The 21,858-nt window shown below is 50.5% G+C and overlaps 2 protein-coding genes across 5 annotated transcripts; one reads left to right on the top strand and one right to left on the bottom strand.

Moving 5' to 3' along the window:
* Positions 1–6,589: 6,589 nt before the first annotated feature.
* On the top strand, positions 6,590–10,074 carry ELOVL3 (ELOVL fatty acid elongase 3). Its single transcript, XM_003994357.5, has 4 exons — positions 6,590–6,916; positions 7,901–8,032; positions 8,911–9,062; positions 9,317–10,074. The coding sequence occupies exons 1-4, from the start codon at positions 6,816–6,818 to the stop codon at positions 9,742–9,744; spliced, it is 813 nt and encodes a 270-aa protein (XP_003994406.1). The 5' UTR covers positions 6,590–6,815; the 3' UTR covers positions 9,745–10,074.
* Positions 10,075–10,674: 600 nt separating this feature from the next.
* Positions 10,675–21,559, bottom strand: PITX3 (paired like homeodomain 3). 4 transcript variants are annotated; one of them, XM_011287448.4, is made up of 5 exons: positions 21,269–21,558; positions 14,341–14,590; positions 12,547–12,676; positions 12,167–12,369; positions 10,675–11,606 (listed from the first exon to the last, which is right to left on the bottom strand). In XM_011287448.4, exons 3-5 carry the CDS (start codon positions 12,662–12,664, stop codon positions 11,019–11,021), a joined length of 909 nt encoding a protein of 302 aa, XP_011285750.2. In that variant the 5' UTR covers positions 12,665–12,676; positions 14,341–14,590; positions 21,269–21,558; the 3' UTR covers positions 10,675–11,018. The 4 variants fall into 4 exon arrangements, with proteins under 4 accessions (XP_011285750.2, XP_044896540.1, XP_011285751.2 ...); XM_045040605.1 differs by lacking the exon at positions 21,269–21,558 and adding an exon at positions 14,720–20,451; XM_011287449.4 differs by lacking the exon at positions 14,341–14,590 and having other exon boundaries at positions 21,269–21,559.
* Positions 21,560–21,858: the final 299 nt, after the last annotated feature.

Here is a 21,858-nt window from a genome sequence, read left to right on the forward strand (position 1 = left end):
GTCTGGGAGGAAGGTGAGCTGGGTTTCTACACCTGAATGTAAGCTGTCTGTAACTCAGATCAGCCAGGGGGAGAAGTTCAGTGAGAAGTTGGAAATGTGAGCAAGAATAGAGAAGAGAGGTCCCAATAAAAGATAAGTAATTTGCACTTTTCCAAAAGGAAGTAAAAGGTAAAGTCATGAAAGAGAATTAGATAGCCAGGAAAGGGAGTGCACAGTGAGAAGGAACAAGGAAGAGGGACAGGGCTTTCAGAAAACAGTAGCATGAAAGAGGTGAGAAGTATGGGAAGAAGAACCAGCAAAGGCACAGGAAGAAATATAGAAGCAAAACCAAGGCAGTAAAAATATGGGGGAAAGGAGATGAACCTGACAGGGATGTGCAGGATCTGAGAGAGGGAAGGTGGAAGCAGAAGAGCCAATGTAGTGATAGAACACATGGAAAAGAAAGTCTTCAATCTGAGAAGTTTCAATACATTTATTATTAGTTTTGAACATTTACTGATTATAAAAATAATGTTGATAGTATCCATATCCCACCATCCAGACAAACTATTAGCATTTTGGTGCATTTCCTTCCAATGTTTGTTCTCAGCATAGTTTTCTTCTGTATTTTTTTCTCTAGAGAAAGTTTGCAAATATTCTATCTACATTCTTCCACGTTTTCACTCCACAAATCTGAGATCATACTATACCTAGTCTCATTTCTTACATTTAAAATTATTTTTACATCCTATCCAGAGTGCTTCCTACATCATTAAAAACTTTTTCTTGGATACGTAGCATTCCAAAATCTTGGATCATCAATTTCAAAATATTTTGAAAGACAGGAATACCTGGGCGGTTCAGCTGGTTAAGCGTCCGACTCTTGGTTTTGGCCCGGGTCATAATCTTGCAGTTTGTGGGTTTAAGCCCCACATCGGGCTCCGTGCTGACAGTGTAGAGCCTGCTTGGAATTCTCTCTCCCTTCTCTCTCTGCCCCTACCCTACTTGTGCTCGCTCTCTCTCTCTCTCTCTCTCTCTCTCTCTCAAACTAAATTTTATTTTATTTTTTTTTAAGTATTTTTTTTAATTTTTTTTCAATGTTTTTATTTATTTTTGGGACAGAGAGAGACAGAGCATGAACGGGGGAGGGGCAGAGAGAGAGGGAGACACAGAATTGGAAACAGGCTCCAGGCTCTGAGCCATCAGCCCAGAGCCTGACGCGGGGCTCGAACTCCCGGACCGCGAGATCATGACCTGGCTGAAGTCGGACGCTTAACCGACTGCGCCACCCAGGCGCCCCTCAAACTAAATTTTAAAAAAGCTTTAAAAGAATATTATAAAAGACAATTTAAAATACTCCTAATTTTTTTCTGTAATCTCACCCGCCCCATAAAATGATTTCACATTTTAGTGTTTCTTTTCAACTTCAATCCTGAGGAACATCACTTTTAGATAACTGAGGTAATAGGATAGATACAGTTTTAAATATTGTTTTCTTTTACATTATTTTACAAACACGGTTTCGTGTTTCTCCATGTTCTGGTAGGTGCACTGTTTTGTATTGTTAGTGTTTAATAATTTAATCTTCCATGAGTGGGTTCCAGTTCTCTATTAAGTCGTAATGACATAAGTATTTTAGTACATATAGATTTTTTCTTTTGGCCTATTTCACTGGGTTTTAAATTTCTAGGTGAAGGACTGGGTCAAAGCATCCCAGCTGACTCTTGCTAAGTGTTACCTAAGTGTGCTTCTAGGAGGATTAAGTTAATTTACCTGGTCACTAGCCAGGTATGAATATATCTGTTTCTCAAGGCTTTGACTGGCGTTAGGTATTTAATTTTTACTCAGTTTAATGGCTGTTAATTGGGACCATACTATACATACAGTCTTTAATTTTCATTTCCATAATTACTAAGGAAGTTGAGTCTTTAAATATATATATAATGTTTAAATATATGTCTAAATATATAAATAATGTTTAAATATATATAATATATATAATGTTTATTGTTTGTATTTCCTCTTATGTGCCTATTCAATTCAAAGCAACAGACATATTTTGAGTGCTGTCTGTGTGCCAAGTGCTGTGTGCTCCCCGATCTAACAAAAATGACCATTTGGGATAGGGTGGGGAAGCCAGGTAGTATAGAAAATACATAACTAACTTTATGCCATTGCTAGAAGCACAATACCGGCAGACAGTCTGGGCAAAGTCCTGTAGGTGGAAAACAAAGAAGCAAAGGGTTGACCCTGTTTGAAATAGGTTAGGCTTTTGTAGGGCAAGTGACATTAGAGCTAAGGCCAACAAAGAGTAAGATCTGTCCAGGTGAGAAAAAGATGTCTGGAGAGATGAAACAATATGGAGAGAGGTAAAGGGGTTGAAAAACATAAAAATATAGTACTTGTGTTATGGAGTGGTGACTTTTCCCTAATAGCTGAAATGAGGAATTCTGAGGCTGAGTGATGATGGGACACTGGCTGGTAAGGAAGGGTCAGGGCTAACTTCAGGATTCTGACCTCTGCCTTGAGGATTTTTTTGTTCTTAAAGAGGAATGACAGGAGCTAACGTGTGTTTTAGGAATATCTTTTTGGAAGCTAATGAGAGGTGGATTTGGAGACAGTGGAGTCCATAATATGAGCCTATCTATATCTTTAGCCACTTACCAAGGGCCAGAAATAGGATTAAAGATAAGTTATTATGTAGTATGCACATTAACTCTTTATTTGGCCTTCTTAAAATGATTCCCATTTTGTAGTTTTTCTTTAAAATTGTTCTAAAATTGTGGTAAAAATAGGAGCACCTGGGTGGCTCAGTCAGTTGAGCATCTGACTCTTGGTTTCGGCTCAAGTCATGATCCCAGGGTCATAGGATCGAGCCCTGCATCGGGCTCCACGCTGAGCTTCAAGCCTGCTTGAGATTCTCTCTCTCTCTCTCTCTCTCTCTCTCTCTCTCTCTCTCTCTCTCCTCCTCTGCCCCTCTCCCCTGCTCATAGTCTCTCTCTCAAATAAAAAAATTATAATATTGTGGTAAAATATAGGTAACATAAAATTTACCGTCTTAACCATTTTTAAATGTTCAATTCAGTAGTGTTAAGTACATTTCACATTGTTGTGCAACCAATCACCAGATCATGACTTTCCTTTTAAGTTTAGCTGAGTTTTATTAAAAAGAAATAGAAAATTGTACAAATTTACTTTTTAAATAATGATTACTGATGTTTACTTAACTTTGTATAATGTACTTTAACACATGTGATCTCATTTGATCCTCATAAACATCCTTCTGAGGTAGACATTATCTTCATTTTACAGATGAGAGAGCTGAGGTCTAGAGGTAAAAGATTGGATAAGCTTGGTGTGTTTATCCTGGAGAAACAAAGAGTGTCACCCAGCTTTATAGGCTGAGGATTTCACCATCCAGTCAGTCATGCAGCAAATATTATAAGAGTATCTAGTATGTACCCAGTGTTAGGAGAATAATGTCAAGCAAAATAGATGTATTCCTTGTATTTATGGGGCTCAAGGACTGGCAGGGGAAACAGGCAACAGGCATTCACCAAGACATCATGAGGGGCGCCTGATTGGCTCGGTCAGTGGATCATGCGACTCTTGATCTCGGTTGTGAGTTTGAGCCCCACGCTGGGTGTAGAGATTAGTTAAAAATAAAAATCTTTTTATTTTTTATTTATTTTTTATTTTTTTTCAACGTTTTTTAAATTTATTTTTGGGACAGAGAGAGACAGAGCATGAACAGGGGAGGGCCAGAGAGAGAGGGAGACACAGAATCGGAAACAGGCTCCAGGCTCCGAGCCATCAGCCCAGAGCCTGACGCGGGACTCGAACCCACGGACCGCGAGATCGTGACCTGGCTGAAGTCGGACGCTTAACCGACTGCGCCACCCAGGCGCCCCCAAAATAAAAATCTTTAAAAAAAGAAATCATAAAGATAATGAAGTAATTATAAACTCTCTTCGAAGGAAAGAAATACCATGCTATGAGAACAATTTATATATAGTAGTGGTACCAGACCAAGTCGAAGGGTCAGGGAATGTTTCCCCTACCAAATAATTTCTGGAGGTTTTACTTCTTCTTCCCCTCTCCTGCACATCTCTCCCCCAAGCTTCATCATTAAACTTCACAGGGAGGGGCTGCCTAGCTGGCTCAGTCGGTAGAGCGTGCAACTCTTAATCTCGGGGTTGTAAACTGAAACCCACATTGGGTGCAGAGATCACTTAAAAATAAAATCTTTAAATTTCACAGGGAAAGACAATGCAAAATATCTTCATCTGAGAGAAACTCAGAACTGAGTATACATATGCTATATGAATTTGTAAACTTCTGAAATGATTCACCCTGACATTTCCATGTGTCTAATCCACAATGTCCTTTCCTTGACATTATATGATTTGTATACTGCCCCCATCCTTGTGAGGTAGGCAGGCAAGTATGACTGTCTGTATTTTATGGATGAGGAATGTGAGTCTCAAAGAGGTTAGATAACTTGTCTAAAAACACATGACTAGTTTATGGTAGAGCTGAGATTTGAATTCAGGTCTTGTACCACCTAGATGGTATTATTCTTATAATATTCATTCTTTCATTTATTCATTTATCCATCAAACATGTACCAGTCACTGAGTGTCAGGCTACATATGGAGCAGTCAAGAGCCACTGAAGGATTTGAAGCAGGAACGCAGCATGGTTTCCAAAGTATGGTCTGAGTGCTCGCTTCGGCAGCACATATACCAAAGTATGGTCTGGGATCACTCACGGGGTCTAAATCTCTGAGATTGGGATTTAGTAATCTCCTGATCAGCCAGGTTTGGAATTCTTTTCCAAATCTAATGCAATACAGAGAAAGAATCACTGTATTAGAGAAGGAGGTGGTGCAACCAGTTAACATGACTAAGGTAGTGGCTGTAGAGCAAGACAACCAGGTGAGAGGTGATGAAGTACAGAGACAAAGGGAGGCATTTGAGGGTCATTTAGACAGCATTGGCAGGATTTCCCACTCTACTCTTTCCTGCTCCAGCTTGAAACCCTGTAATAACCTTTGAGAGGAAATGGGGTCACCCTCTGGGCTTCTGGGATTATTGTCTTCAGGTTTCCTGGATGAGTGGATGAGGTTCAGAGAAGTGGAGCTGGGATTCCTACCTGGGTCTTCAGGCTCTAGTGTCTTTGGGCTTTATTGCACATAGCCATTTATAACCATATCCCCACGTAAAATATTTATATTTATGTCGCTTGGCTCTTGTTTTGCAAATAACCATCTTATCTCAAGCTGCCTTCAAGCCTTGTATTTCTCCTTCAGTTTCATAAAGCCTAAGAGAGAAATAAGGGACAGACAAGCAAGGCTCTAAAAGCTTTAAAATATTTATTTCTTGGGACACCTGGGTGGCTCAGTCAGTTAAGCATCCAACTTCAGCTCAGGTCATGATCTCATGGTTGGTGGGTTCGAGCCCTACATCAGGCTCTGTGCTGAAAGCTCAGAGCCTGAAGCCTGCTTCAGATTCTGTCTCCCTCTCTGTTCTTCCCCAGCTCATGCTCTATTTAAATAAATAAACGTTAAAACGATTTTTGTTAATCTTTATTTATTTTTGAGAGGGAGAGAGGGAGAGAGAGAGAGTGCAAGTGGGGTAGCAATAGAGAGAGACACACAGAAGCCAAAGCAGGCTCCAGGCTCCGAGCTGTCAGTACAGAGCCTGACACCGGGATTGAACTCACGAATGGCAAGATCATGACCTGAGCTGAAGTTGGACATTTAACCAACTGAGCCACTCAGGCGCCCCACGTTAAAAATTTTTTAAAATATTTATTTATTTGGTGCTAGGTAAAGGAAAAAATAGATTTGATTAGACAAACACAAACTCTGGGAGAGAATAGTAAGACAGTGGGGAGATGCACTGCATGTCTTCTTCCTATAAACCCTAGAAGGCTTCCAGGAAGCCTGAAGACAATAATCCCAGAAGCCCAGAGAGTGACCCCATTTCCTCTCAAGGTTATTACAGGGTTTCAAGCTGGAGCAGTTAGGGAATTCAGGAAACTGTAAAGAAACCACAACAGCCTCAACAACCATCTCCCCAAACACCAACATCAACAACCTCAACAATAAAACTAACATCCGTCTCCTTCCCGCCCACAACCACAGACCTGAAGGCGGGTAGATGGGACTATTGGGGACTGATCCTCATTCGGGGTTTGGGTTTCCCATGGTCTCAGGGAGGTGGAAAACTGACACCCTTATGCCTGAATGCATGCACCAGAGGCTGAGGACACCTCCACTCTCCTCACTGCCAGGTAGGTCAGGATTGAAGAGAACTGAGGCAAAAGTTATGGTTGGCAGTGCCAGGGGGAGATTAGCCTGCCCAGATACTGGCCAGGCCGCAGGGGCTAAACCAAGCAGGTGAGGATGGAGGTGTGGGACAAAAGGGTGGGAAAGTGGGCGTGGCGGGAGCCCTTGACAGGCATATATGGGGTGGGGCGTGAGAACACCTGGAGGGGAGGCTCCCTTGAGGATAACCAATCAGGAGCGGGTTGCGGCCCAGGGGCGGGACCGGGGGAATATCTTGGTCAAGATTGGATACCGGCCTGGCGCTGGGAGGGGCCTCGCGCCGCCTGCGCCCGCCGCTTTGCAATCCGCTTCATATACTGCAGTGGTGGCTGTAGTGGAAGCTGGCTGATTGCGGCGCACGTCCCTGAATCTGACGCTCCTCGCTTGCCGCGGAGTTCCTTGAGTCCGGCGTGCATTTTGTCCTGCCCCAAGATCGCTCCATCCTCTGTCCCCTAGCCTCTCACCTAGCTTCCGAAGCTCCGGACTTGGACGTCTGCTGAACGAAATGGTCACAGCTATGAATGTCTCGGACGAAATAGACCAGCTGTTCCAGCCTTACAACTTCGAGCTGTTCCAGGACATGAGGCCCTTTTTGGAGGAATACTGGTAAGACCTGGAGAAGGAGAAGGGCCGTGCCAAGGTCCTTACCTTGATGACTGCTATTTGGGGTGGGTTGGGGGTGAGGGAAGAGACACTTGAATGCCTGCAATGATTTTCTTAAAGAGCAAAGGTATCGGACTCCCCTGTAATGGCTCATATCTGTTGTCCAAGTGCAGGGTTAGTACCTCAAAGAGATTAGATCTGGAAGAAAGAAAGAGGGAGAGAGAGACAGAAAGGGAGGGCGGGAGGGAGAATGGAAGAAAGAGGATGGGGTGAGAAACGTAGGAGGCAGAAACTGAGGGGACAGAGTATAGTGAGAAATGATCTCTGAGGAAGGGGGTTAATCAGAACTCCTACTCCTACTCCCACCCACCTTATAGACGGCTCTCCTCTGTCCTTTGTGGCCATGTGTGCACACGTGCAGGCATAGTGCTGGTGCCCAGAGGCAGTCCGCCCTTCAAATTATCATGTTGTTCCCCCAATGCTACATCGTCCCTGCTGTGGAGAAGGAGACACAGCCAGGGAGCTTTTGCAAGATTTCCCCAGGCTCTTTGGCTTTGCCCTGAAGCTCCTCAGAAGTGTTTTTGGGCTAATTTTGAGCTCCAGCTAATTTTCCATGACCCAACCAGGCAGACACTATTGCCACATTCTTCTTGCACCAGAGTCCTGGGTTTGTTCTAGGCATGGGCCAGCAGCCATCACCCATTCACAATTCCACCGAAAGAGTGATAACTACAGAAACCTTGGCCACAGCCCTTGCCCTGTGCTGGGTACTTTATATACCTTAGCACTGCCCGGAGAGGAGTGTTATTTCTCCTTTATAATAAGGAAACTGAGGCTCAGAGAACTAAATAGTTTTTCCTATGTCACACAGCCAATAAATGACAGAGATGTGACTCCAACCCAGAGCACTCACCTTAAGAGATGGGTGGGTACTCCTCTAACGAGCACCCACCTGTAAGCCCATCCCCTCTGCCTTCTGCCTGCCAGGGCAACCTCATTCCCCATAGCTCTGGTCTACCTGCTGCTCATCTTTGTGGGGCAGAACTACATGAAGGCACGGAAGGGCTTCAACCTACAGGGGCCTCTGATCCTTTGGTCCTTCTGCCTTGCAATCTTCAGGTAAGACACCCCCCCCCCCACCTCCACTCCCTGCCTATCCTGTAGACCCTAGACCCTCATTTTATCCTTAAAAGCTTTCTAGAAACCCCAACTGAGTCAACTCCCTAAGTTGCCCTCCAACCCTCTCCCTAACCCATTCTCTCAGCTCCAGCCCCCTCCCTGGCTTCCACCCACCCACCCACTCGTATTACCCTGTTTTCCTTCTCCCTCTCTCTCTCCATTTTAAAATGTTTATTTATTTTTGAGAGACAGCGAGACAGCAGGGGAGGGACAGAGAGAGAGGATCTTCTGCATGGTCAGTGGAGACCCTGAAGCAGGGCTTGAACTCACGAACGGTGAGATCATGACCTGAGCAGAAGTCAGATGTTTAACCGATTGAGCCGCCCAGGTGCCTATACCCTGTTTTCCTTCTTCCCCAGGCCCCATACTGATAGCTTCTGTTCTATCTCATGAGAACCCTTGTGCTCATGGAGTCTGTGTACTTTTAACGAATTTGCCCAGCTCCTAATACTCTCAGCATCTAACACCCTCTCCCAAGACCTTCCAATAACTTCTCTAGCCCCTCCTTCCCATATTTCATCCCCGAAACTCCTTCCATCTCCTCCATCCTGTCACCCATCCCTACCCATCCCAAGAACCCTATTCCCTAACTCATCTTTCAGTCCAGTCCTCCAGCATTCCCTGGTCCTTCCCCTAGCCCTCATCTCCTCTAGATTACTGGTTGGATCCTGGCCCCAGATCTCAGAAGTTGTGATCCATTTCATTGGAAGTGGGGGAGAAGTGGTGGAGCTTGGGACAGTGATCTGCCAGGCCAAGGAGGAAGGGTGAATTGGTGTCTGGGGATGACCCTTACACCTTTTCCCTCTCTCCTATTTCAGTATCCTGGGGGCAGTGAGAACGTGGGGCTATATGGGGACCGTGCTACTTAGGGGCAGCCTAAAGCACACTGTTTGCTTCTCCGTCTTCATCCAAAATTCCGTAATCAAATTCTGGTCCTGCCTCTTTCTTCTCAGCAAGGTCATTGAACTTGGTGAGTGTCAAGGCTTTGTCTCTCTGGTGCCCGGTCAACTGCATCCCTCCTCAGTGCCCCCCACCCCATCACATGGAGAGTGCCTCCCCCCACCCCTGGGTCCTAACAACACCTCTTACCAAAGCCCCTCTTTAGATTATTTTCCACAAAGACCCCTCCCCATGCCCTGAGAATTCCCTCCATTCCCCTACAGCCAGTGTGGAGGGTGGTTCCAGCACTGGGTGGTATGCCAGCTATGACTCCCCATCTCCCAGGAGACACGGCCTTCATCATCCTGCGTAAGCGGCCACTCATCTTTGTACACTGGTATCACCACAGCACAGTGCTAGTGTACACGAGCTTTGGATACAAGAACAAGGTGGCTGCAGGCGGCTGGTTCATGACCATGAACTACGGTGTGCATGCCATCATGTACATCTACTACACTCTGAGGGCTGCCAAAGTGAAGTCTCCCACGTGGTTACCCAAGCTCATCACCAGCCTGCAGATCCTGCAGATGTTTATGGGAACCATTGTCGGCATCCTAACTTACATCTGGAGACAAGAACAGGGATGCCACACTACAACGGAACACTTCTTCTGGTCCCTCGTTTTGTACACGACCTATTTCATTCTCTTTGCCCATTACTTCCACCACACCTACATAACGCCCAAGTCCAAAGCCAAGACCAAGAGTCAGTGAAGGGCTGGAGAAAAAGGAGCCCCCGTCTCTCTCCCCACCAAGGCACTGAGGGGCTGAGCTTAGGTTTGGGAGAATGATTAGGATGCCTTTCCTGCATGGTTTTCCCCATGGGATGTGTGCCCCAAGGTGGCAGGAAGTTATGTCAGACAAGAAGTGTCAGCCCTGGGATGGGGTGCAATCTAGTACTTTGATGTTTCCATTTTTAATGTGAAGGCCAAGCAGGTCCTGGGTTGGGGGTAGGACTGAAGAGGATCCCCAGAACTGAGTTATTTATATTTCTATCCAGAAATCTTCTTCTTGCTCTATTTTTAATTAAAGATTTCAACACGATTTTGGGGGCTTTGGGATTTGGGGGAAGAGGAGGACTGCTGTGATGGGAGAGGGCTGCTGGCAAGCAGGATGATCACTGGGTGAGGAGATTAAGAAGGTGTGTGGAAGGATGAGAGGCTCACACACAGACACTCAAGAACCCTAGGCCTGGTAGGCACTTAATAAATATCTGTCACAGAGCAGAATTTTATTGCTATTAGAGGCCCAAGCTCCTCATAGGAACAGTGAGAAACAGGTGCAGAAAGGCGGAGTAACTTATCTAAGATCATAGGCTTCCTAAGTTGCAGAATTGATTCCTGCCAAGTAAGCGTTGGAGACCAGACCTCCCAGTTATCCGCCATGAGACCACCGGGTGGCGCCGCAGCACCAACTTTGGCCAACGCCAGCCAAGTTGCTGGCCCCTAAGCCACACTCAACAAACGCGCATGCAGGTGCGCTCCGTGGGTCCAGGAATCCCCCAGCTTTTCCATCCTGGTGTTGGGAGCTGAGGGGGTACTGAAGCCCTAGAAGCCCCGGCCCTTCTTTCCTGCACACCCAGCTCTCCTTTAGAAATGGGAGAGCTTGAGGGGAGGGGGCTGAATCGCAACTCTGAATCATCAGGCCTTTGGCAGTCCGCGCACGTTTATTTCATTAATCTTTGAAAATGAGGAGAGGAGTCTGAAGAAGGCGGGGTGGGCCAAGGGTCAGTTGGCCCCTGGGGAACTGGTCCCTTTTCCTGGCCTTAGTCCCAGGGGCGCGGACTGTGTGTAGGGTCCAGTCCACCCCTCAGGGTCGGCGGTGGGGGAAGTCTGTCTCCTGAGCCGGCCGCCTCCCCCCCACCCCTCAGCTGCCCCAGCACCCCTCTCAGACCCCGGGGCAGGGGCAAGCCAGTCTAGACGACCCCAGTCCGGGGAGGCTGTGAATTATCGACCCCGCCTTCGGGGATGGTCGACGGACCGGGCCATTCATACGGGCCGTTCCACGGCGTACTGGCACGGACTGAGGTTGGCGGCCGGGGGCGGCCCGGGCACGGCGGGGTAGCTGAAAGAGGCGTGTTGTTTGGCCTTGAGCCTCAGGCTGGCCAGACTCGAGTTACACGGGTCCCGATATACGTAGGGGGAGGAGGCGGCTGCAGCAGCGGCTGCGGCGGCCGAGGCGTAAGGGCAGGATACTGCCCCGGAGGACACTGCGGCCGGAGCCAGCCCGGGGGGCCCCCCGCCCAGGCCCTGCAGGGCCCCGGGCCCTGGCACGGTGCCCGGGGCGGCCGCGGCCGAGGGCACCATGGAGGCGGCGATGGAGCTGGGTGGCGAGAAGACGGGCTGCGATGCCAGAGGCCCCACATTGACCGAGTTGAAGGCGAACGGGAAGGTCTTGGCAGCGAGCGGCGGGCCGAGAGCCTTTGGTGGCCAATTGCCGTACGAGTAGCCGGGGTACACCTCCTCGTAGGGCGGCACCAGCCCCCCGAGCGGCGCGGCGAAGCCGCCCTTGCATAGCTCCGCCTGCTGGCTGCGCTCGCGCTTCCGCCACTTGGCGCGCCGGTTCTTGAACCACACCTGCGGGAATGCGAGAAAGACTGTCAGAGCAGCAGCCGGGCGGAGGCCCGGGGTCAGCGCGGCTGGCGGCTAGGTCCCCGAGACCCGGGTTCGGGCAAGGACAAGGCGGAGGATAAATGAGACGGAAGTGGTTAGAGACGGGATTGGGCAGCCAGGCCGGGGGCAGGGGCAGCGCACCGCGTAAAGGGGCTGAGAACAGTTGTGGCCGGCAAGATTGGGTAAGGGGGGGCATGGTCTGGAGGGTCCTGTAGGATGGGGTCAAGGAGGGGTGAAGAAGAGAACGAGAGACAGTGCCGGAGGAGAAGAAACGCGCGGCCTGGAGCGACAGGGTGGAGTCAGAGCAGAGGCCAGAGGCTGGTTCTAAGGAGGCGGTGCGGGGCAGCAGGCGGAGGTCTCCGCACGTTGGGTATTGGGCCGAGGGTGGGCAGTCAGGGCAGAGGCACAGGCTGCTGGCTCCAGGGCTACTCGCTGAGCGTCAGGCTAGAGGGAGGCCCGGGCCGGGGACTGGGCGGGGGGGAGGGGGCGGTGCCGGGAAGGTTGCAGGTCTGAGAGGACCTTACCCGCACGCGGGCCTCAGTGAGGTTGGTCCACACGGCGATCTCTTCGCGCGTACTCATGTCGGGGTAGCGGTTCCTCTGGAAGGTCGCCTCCAGTTCCTGTAGCTGCTGGCTGGTGAAGTGGGTGCGCTGCCGCCGCTGCTTCTTCTTCAGGGAGCCGTCTTCCGGGGAGCCTCCGGGCAGCGAAGCCGAGGCCTTCTCCGAGTCTGGGGGCCGAGATGGGGGCAGGTCACTGGACGCCCAGGCCTGCGCGAACTCTGCGGCTCCCAGACCTCCTCCACCGAGCCTTCACTCCCACCCTGCCTTCCACTCCCAGGTCCCCTCGCCTCCGCAAGAGGGATTGAGCTGCTATCTCCCCTACTCCCAGTAGGGGGTGCGCTCACCGCTGTGCTCTTGGCCCTTGCAGCCGTGTTCTGGGAGTGGCGGGTGGGGAGTGCCCGCATCTGACAGCGAGAGGGCCGGGCTCCGGGCCTCCGCCTCGCTGAGCAGGCCGAACTCCATGGAGGGAGGACTCTGGAAAGGAGAGAAGACACAGACCAGGTTGATGGGGCTAACATCTCACAGTTATCCCGTTCCCAGTAGTGTTTCCCCTCAAGTTCACTGTCCCCTTTCTCAGCCACCGATATAAGCTACTCTTGTGTGCGTACCCTAGGATAGAATGGGGAAACACTAGCCTAAGGGGGAGAAGGTGTATACCCAGAAGTTTCATGCACAGATATGCACACCAAACTGTTTTGTTCACTGATGGGCACCGAAAACTCTGCCTGGTGCACAGTTGCTGTTCAATAGATACTTATCAAGTTAATGGAAACTACACTATTGCACACCACATACTGTATACCACAACCTCAAAAACTTCAGTTCCCTTTCGCATGTATGTCCAGTATCCCCACAAACTCATACATGCCCCTCAGCTAACATGAGGCACTACCTGAACCTCTGTTATTCACTCTTCAGTGGGACAGGTTTGATTCTGAATGAGGCCCAATATGTCTCACACAAGGAAAATCACTGCTATTATTTATGAGTACTTACTATGTGCCTTTACTTCATTATCTCTCTTCTCACAAGAATGCATCGATATTAAGTATTATCACCCTTGTTCCAGTGAGGAAACTGAGACTTGAAGCCACCACTAAGGTCACAGAGCTCATACGTGGTGGAACTGGGATCTGAACCAGATCTGGGAAACTCCTCAGCTAATGCTTTTTCTTCATTTGCTTTTTCAAATTGTGTTACAAACCCCCTCAGGGACTGGAACTTGGGACTAGCCTCAGGGATAGAGCTCTAGCCTGGCCTGGCTTGAATCTGCTTCAACTAGGGCAGTCTTGCTTTTGCCTGTTTTGTTTATCCTTTCTAGAGAGATAGCATTTGAAGAAAGGGTTCCAGGATCAGAAATAAGTTTGAAAATCCCTGGGCATTCTTGCCTTGTCTGCTTCTGTGCCTACCTGGACACCTATCACACCCTTACCAGTTCTACTCATGCCAGTCTCTACCAGCACTCCCCACCTCAGCAGTAGATGTGGGCTTCTTAAGGTCATATTCCCACCCTTACTGCCTATCCCAAACCTCGCCTGACTTTGCCCGGGAGACTGCCTGGGTTCCTCTCCAAGTCTCCCCTGCAAGGTCCTCTTTCCTGCTGGCTCTTCCAAGTCCCCTCTGGTGGGATGAGGAGAAAGGAGCACTAGTGAGGTTCAAGAACTCTGGATGCCTCTTAGTCAGAGGAGAACCGAAGAAGGCTAGGGACAGAGGAGCAGGATGAAGAGCTAGCTGGGTAGGAGGGGTCCATCTGCCTCCCCATTAACAAGGACTTAATGCAGGCTGTGCAAGGTGGCATTAATGTGGCGGATTAGCCTAGATTGAGATGTGTGTCACTTGGCTGCTCTGAATTTATTAGGAGCCTTTCTCAGGGAGGCACAGATGGGCAGCAGCCTTTATTTGCACATGGTAATGCCCCCATCAACCAGCTGAGAGATGACAGCTGCCCCCCCCCCACCTCTCAAGCGAGATTGGGCATGGGACAGAGGTCAAGGAAGGAGGTTGAGAAGCAGTCCCCATTCTGTCCGCAGGCAGAGGGGTCTAGACCTTGGACCTTTTCGTAGGATTGGAGAGGTAGGACTAAAGGGGAACCCGGGGAAGGAGAGACGTCAGGTTCGGGGTGGGTGTGCTCAGCTTACCTCCCCTTCCAGATCTGCAGTCAGGAATCAGGCTTGGGGCTGCCCCAGTGATGGTCTGATAGAAGGGAAATGCCCTTGGGTGGGGCCTCTGGCAGCCTTGACTGGTAGTTCTTCCCAAATAGCTCAAAAGGCTTAGAACTGGGAGCTGGAAAAGGGGGTGTTCTGAAGTCTCCTTTTACTTCATATCCAAGATGCTCTCGAAATGCAAACCATGCCCCTGACTTCTCCGGAGGCCATGGGAGCAACACCACTGGGAAAAGAGGGATAACTGGGTTCGCCTGAAGGGAAAGCTAAATCCCACGGTGCCATTTGTCCTTCCAGTCTGCTTTGGCTCCAGACTTCCACTATTCCAAACTCCCCTTCCCCCAGCATTCCATACCTGTGTCTTGGTTTCACCCTCTATTGCAGCAGAGGGAGGCACGGTGAGGAGAGACAAGGGCCAAAGTAAAAGACGAGGCCGAGAAAGTGGACTTCAGGCTGTGTGTTCCCAGAGACAGACAGACACACATGCAGACACACATGGGCCTCCACTCAGACAAAATAAGCACTTGGACTTGGAGCTAGAGGCATACAAACACATACTCTCCCACACATGTGCTCCCACATTCAGGCAGACAGACCCACACCGTCACACAGTCTCCTCTCTCTGTGACAGGGACAGCTGCCTTGGCTGTTTTGGAGCTAGCCGTTACCCTCCCCCCTTCCTGGCCCCTCTGAACCTCAGCTCTCAGTCCCAGGAACTAAGGATTCTATGGGGGAGGAGGAGGCCAAAGGGGCCAGGGGAGTGCTCTATACTCAGTGGTTGCTGGGGGAGAGCCTGTTTGGCTGGGTGGGGAGAAGTCTGAATAAGAGGATGGCTTGGGGGAAGGGGGCAGAAATTGTCCAGCTCCCACCTAGGAAAGTGATTTGATATAGCCGGAAGAAATTAGGTTTGGAGACAAAGATCTGGGTTCATGTCCTGGCTCCCCAACTTCCTAGCTATGTGTTCTTTACCTCTCTGGACATATTTTTTCCATCTCTAAAAGGGAAAACATAATTCCTTCCCTACCTACCTCTAGTATTGTTATAGGGTTAAAATAAAACTTGATGTAAAAATAAGTGGGGGTAAAACTCTATCCCAGTTGCTTTCCCCTCCCTCCTTACTCATTGAACAGATGTTTATTTGGCACCTCTATGAGCTGGGCACTGAGTAAGGCACTGAGGCTAGAGTGGTAAGATCTCATCCTCACATCTGCCCTTGCTTGAGTTCACCTTCCTAGACCCTGAATCTCCCAGTGAAGAATTTCTCTATTGAATAAAGGTAAGTATGCAGCATTTGAGAGTGGAATGCAAAGGTGTATTGTGAATACCCTACCCTACACATAAGGGAGGGCCCAGTCAATAAGGTAACAACAAAATGGACAGACTAACCCAAGCTAAGAGGTACTTTGGGGATCAGGGACTGGTAAAAGAAAGAAGGAAGCTTTCAGGCTCTTGACTGGGGTAGTAACAGTGGGAAGGGCGTGATGAGGCTGAGAAGGGCCTTGCCTGTGAAACTGAAAAGGCAAGAACACCACAGTCAAGCAGGCAACAGAGAGATAAAGGGTGGGGGCACAGGCCTGTAGCTGACTCGTGGCTGGGTGGGCTAGCCAGGCAGAGGCGGGGGGCGCCAAGCTGTTGTCTGAGCTGGAGACAGGCTGGCTGAGGATTAAGCTCCCCCAAACTGTTGGAGGTCAGGAAGCTGGGGAGTTGGGACTGAGGCCAGGGGCTTCGCCTCACTCAGTGGACAGGGACAAGCAGTAAGTCTGGAAGCTGCAGGATTGGTTGACGCTGGTAGGAAATACCAGGCAGGGCCAAAGAGAGTCAGGATTTAACGGTGGTGCTGAGTCCAGTTCTGGGAGGGGCTGCCTGTCCCCCATCCAGCCTTCCTGACACACCCTGCTGGGGATGCACGGGCAAGGCTCCATGGGGTCAGGGTGACAATCCTAGCCCAGGGAAGAAGAAAGGGCCTGCAGGCGCACTCTGATTCTGAGGTACAGGCTGCCTACATGGGATTACAGGAAGCCTATCATGGACTGCAGCAAGACCAAAATATTCAAGGTATATTAAGGTGGAGAGCAGAGGTCATCACAGGCCAGAGAGTTCACAGTAGGGAGGCCATGGCTTCCAAGAGACCCAAGCTCATGGCAAGAAGGCAAATGCCATGTGTGCCCACTTTTGTCCTGACGCCAACGGGAGAAACTAGGACTACAGCCAGAGAGCTCCCAAGTAGTTGAAATAATAATGCCTAAGCAGAAGGTATACCCTAGAACTGAGATGGGAGAAAACCACTGAATGAAGAGGAAGATGGAGGGGATAGAGTTGGGGTGCTGTGGCTCTGCTCAGCAAATAGCAGGTTGGCAATAGAGTATAAACCAGGGCCCTTAACTAGCATGGAGCCCACCTAGAAACCTGGATCTGAAGTGAGGCCCTTAACTTCATCAGGGATGCTGAACGCCCAAACCGTCTGGTTTGCCGAACTGCGGTGAGCAAATGGGAGCAAACGAAGACAGCTGTAGACGAGTCTCACAGCCCCACGAAGAAACCCTAAGACTCAAGTGGAGGCAGCAATGATTTGATGTGGTTAATTTATCAAGGGGTAAGTTAAGGATCAGAGAAATGGGCCCCCACACCCACTCTTCCCCTTTCTTCTTTCCTTCAGCAAATGTTAGGTGCTAAGACAAATCCCTAAGAATGGTAAGGCACAGAGCCTAACTTCTAGGAGCCTGTACAGTCTGGGGAAGCAAACAGGATGGACGACGATAGGCTGAATGGGACTAATATTCACATTGTGGGGGATCAAAGAGATGGAATCCCATGTAAGGTATCAGGTTTTGGGGCTCAGAGAAGGTAGCACATGGCAGAGCTGGGAACTGGGGAGGTAAAGGAGCAGAGGCTTCTAAATAACACAGCAGGATTGGGAATGAGCTGGCAGGTTCATAGGGCAACAGGCAGCCTAATGTGGCCAGGGTCTCAGTGTGGGCCACGGGAGATCATCAGAGAAAAACAGGTCGGGGGGACTCCAATGAAGGACAAGGGATGGTGCTTCAGGTTTGATAGAGTCTAGGCTAGAGCATCTCCAGCTTTTCCATCAAAAACCCCTAAGACCAGTAACAGAGAACATGACTCTGGGAAACTGGGAGCACAACCTCAAACATCTGCCACCAATATGGAACTTCTTTGAGATCTCCAACCTTATGGTAAAAATTGAAGCAAATTTTGCATTCTGTTCCATACTTAAATTATATTTGTCTTAATATAAAATAATGTTTTCTCTCCAAATCTCCACGTGACATCTTCAAGTGACATCACACACCAGGAAGATGGGCCATGTTTATCTTGCAGCGTCATGCCCCTTCCACTCCTGTCCTGCCCTCTCCCCCCATCCCCCTTTTGAGAAGCAGTGCTCCAAGCAATGGGAGTCACTGGAAGCTTGCAGGCAGGGGAGAGACATAAGAGCAGTATCTCTGAGACCTTTATTTGGCTGTGGTGAACAGAATGGATTGAGCAGGGGAAAGGTGGGAAAGGGGGGCACTTAACTAAAGTGTAAAGAAGGCCCCAGGGAGGACAATGGAAAAGGAGTGGAGAGAGTTTTGAAAGCAGCTCTCACTTACCCCACTGCCTTTCTGTCCCTATCACTCTCCTCATGGGTCCCTGGTCCATGACCATGGACTAGACACTCCAGATGATCCCAAAGCTCAGGACCTAATGGATCTTTCAGGTTAGCTTCCTTCTTCCTCCCCACCCTCTAGGACTCATCATTTAGAATGAATGGAGAAAAAAAGATTTGGGTGGCTCTGTCCCTTTCTCATGCCTATCCCCAGCTCAGTTCCAGCCTGTTCCCCTCTGCCCTCCTGGATCTGGATCCTGGGCTCATATTCACAGCCTTGAAGAGGAGGCAGGCAGGGATCGGATCAGATTAGTGGAAGAGTTAAGCATTTGTGGAGCTCCCTAGGACTCTTCTTGGAGAGGAGCAGGGGTAAATGGCAGGCATCAGAAGCTTGGGATAGGGTGTTCCATCTGTCATTGAGAATCTTCCTGTGACTGGATCAGATGCTACCAGGCTGCTCTAGGACTTGAGACCCCATCCTTCCAAACAAAGATTCTGTGGTTACAGGGGACCTACAGTTTGGGCATAATAATAGCAATAATGCTTCTTATTTCTGTGGTGCTTCTCCATTTGCAAAGGGCTTTCAAATACATGATTTCATAGAACTCTTGAAACCACCTTGAGTGTCAGGAATGTGCATTCTCATTTCACCTCTAAGATGAATTTGTACGAGGTTACACAGATTGAAGAGATTTGAATCCAGTTCTCCTAAAACCAGAGTCTGAGTTCTTTCCACGCCTTGCCCCCTCCGCTCCAGCAACCATTTGTGGCTCTGACATGCACTGATCCTCCCAAGCCCTGAAGGATTCCGTTTCTACTTCCTGCCTCTACCTCCTTTCTGGAAATGAGCTTTGGAAGTTTGCTGCCCACTGTGTGCCAAGGAACATTTTCCTATTCATCCTGAGCTTGCATCACTCCGGTTCTATGAGGCCCCCTCATCTCCCATTTCAGGATTTGGGGAGCAAACAAATCTTCTGCTTATCTAGGCCTTTCATTATTTGTGGATTTCCATCCTATTTCACCTTCCAGAGGCCTAAACTTTGAAGTTTGCTCTCTCTAGCAGCCCCTTGCTCCCCATTCTGTGAATCATTCTCTGATCCTTCTCTAGGTCCATGACATTCTCCATAAGAGCCAGTGACCAGGCATGCACTCAACTACATGGTTTTATGAAAGGATGGGAGAAAGTTCTATTTTTTTGTTTCCACTCGTCTTCATTATAATGGTATTGCTTTTTGGCCTTTTTGGCAAATGCAGAACTTTAGGCTAAGGTCTTCAGGGAACCATCTCTAATGCCTTCCCTATTCCTTTCCTGACTTTGAAAATGAAATGCCTTTCATTTCACCCATATTTTCAGTGATTTTTCACAGGTGATGGGAGCACAAGCCCCTGAAAAAGGTATCAGAATATGGTGGGAGTAATTGGGGTGTTTCTTTATATTTATCAAAAGCGGGCAAGGGATAAAAAAAAAGGTTGAGAAACAATGGTCTAGCCAGTGATAAGCAAACTTTAAAATTGAGGAATGAAGGTGATAGTGTGGGGCGTATATATTATATGTCATTCATGGGTGGTGGGTGAGAGAGGTTGAGGCCCACTTGTTTAGGCTACTCATTGCTAAACACATCGCTTTGCACCTATCCCATGAAAACTCAGTCCCTAGATGGCTTGCTCTGCTGACTTACACAGACAGGGAAAGTTCTCTCTTCTCTGTTCCCTTTAGCTTAATTAGGCTCTGGTTAAAGAGTTGGGGTCAGGGTGGGTGATCACTGTATGGGTCCAAAGGAATTAAGGCCCTTCCCCAACTGCAGATAAAACAAAAGCGACAGTTGGGTGGGCCTGAGACATCCTTCCCCACCAGACTCGGAGGGCCATATAGGCCCCATGTTGACCCCAGAGTCTGCATTCCTTCCTTCTTCCTCTCAGCCACCAGGGTGCTGTTGGGATTGGTGGGGCTGAGAGAGCCAAAAGGGAGACAAAACCACAGAGTTTGCTTTGCTAAAGGGCTGCAGTTTTCTCTTCAGGCCTGGGCTTCTGCCCCTTGCAGGGAAGGAGTCTTTAGCCTGCTGACACCCAGGTAGGAAGCTGGGGCTGTCTGGTCAGCTGTATTGGAATTAGGAGTTGACTCTGAGTTTGTGAGGGAACTGAAGCTGTCAGAGGGGCTTGTGCCGACTCCTCCTCACCCTCCTATTGCCCTTTGTGGTTCATTTTTTCCTTTCCTGGTCTAGCAATCCCACCATTGTCTTTCTCTCCTCAAATTTGGATTCTAGAAGTGCGCGGGGATGATGCTCAGATCTAGTCTGGGTTGGAGAGGGAAGGTCCCCCAACGCCACTCCACTCCAAGGCCAGGACTTTGCTCTCACTCCCTGCTCCCTGTCCCTCTCCCCGCCTCCGCAGCCCCTAGGGGCAGAAACTAGTTTGCGAAGTGTGAGCTGGGATTTGAGGCGACCCACCACAGCGAACCCCACTGCACATGCAGCAGCTGAGCAAGGCGCGGCCGGGTAGATGGACATGCCACTCGGCCAGGGACATTCTGTCCGCCCCTGCCGGACACAGTGCCTGCTCCGGAGAGACCCACCTCGCCTCCCCGGACATTCTGTCCGTTCCGAGCCGCGCGCGCGGCGGACATTCCGTCCAATTCCATGTGGCTCCGGGCCGTAGCCCATCCGGGCCGTGACACCCCAAGCCCGACACGCCAGACCCGCCGGCTAGTCGTTCGGGCTGCCCAGCTTCGGCCCTGCCACCCGCACAGCGGCCATCTGACCCAGTCGCAGCCAGGCTCTCACAACACGGCTCCTATCCCGACTGCGAAGTGGCTGGGAAGAGAAGCGTGTACGACCAGACTCACTCCTGCTCCCAGCCCCTCAAGTCTGATCCCTGGGAGAGGGGCGTCCGGAGCCGTCAGCTGCCCCCACGCTGCGCGGCCGCCTCCAGCTCCCCCCGCTGGCCAGGGCCTCGGCAACCCTGTTTGCTCCCTGACCGCCTGCCCCGCGCCCCCGAATTCCAGGGCTCTTTCTGGTAATGATTTCCCGACTCCCTGCTTCGCGGAGCTCCGGTCCGGGCTTCTTGTCTCCGGCTTCCCTCCGGATCCCGAGTCTCCCTCTTCTCTGTCCCCCGAGTCCTGACGCTGAGTTTCCCTTTTCCTAAGTCCTGGCCCCGAGTCTACAGTACGCGCTCCCAGTCTAGACCCGTTCCCCAGGCACCGTTCCCCAGTTCAGCCACCCAGGTCCTGTTCTAGGGATCCTGAAGTTCGGCCGTGGCCCCTCGGCCTCATGAGCCCCTCTCCCCGCATGGTCAAGCACTCACAGTGAGTCCCGCAGCAGGCAGACTCCCGGCGGCGGCGGCGGCGGCGGCGGCGGCGGCGGCAGTCTGGAGGGCAGGCAGGGGCCAGGGGCCGGGCACCCGGCCGGGGCGGGGGCCACCCCCCTGTGCCCGGACCGCCGCTCGGCTCCGGCGCTCCCGGACTCGCTGAGGGAGAGAGTGAGCCTCGCGGCTGACTGCCACCCCCCGCCGGCTCCCATTCACTTTATGGCAGCCCAGGGCGCCCCCAGCCCGCGGCTGCTAGCCTCGCGCTTCGGGCCCCGCCCCCTTCCAGCTGCGCCTCCCGGGCTCCACCCTTTCCAGCTGTGAATTTTCAGGCCCCGCCTTCGGGGGAGGGATCGGGCCGGCGCACCGCCAAGAAGCCCGCCCCCTGGCCAATCGGAGGCACTCCTCAGCATCTGGGCCACGCCCTTCCCCACGTGGCTGAAACCTCGCTGAGCCAGAACATTTTGGCAGAGCCAAGCGGGCGAGAGTAAAGTGGGGCCGGTGGCCCCGCGGAGTCGGGGCCCGCCGGCGGCGAAGTGGGGCCAGGCCGCTACTCTGAGCAATGTACAGTGGTGCCGGGGAATTGTACA

Source organism: Felis catus, chromosome D2 (assembly GCF_018350175.1).
Source record: "Felis catus isolate Fca126 chromosome D2, F.catus_Fca126_mat1.0, whole genome shotgun sequence".
NCBI classification, from domain to species: domain Eukaryota; kingdom Metazoa; phylum Chordata; class Mammalia; order Carnivora; family Felidae; genus Felis; species Felis catus.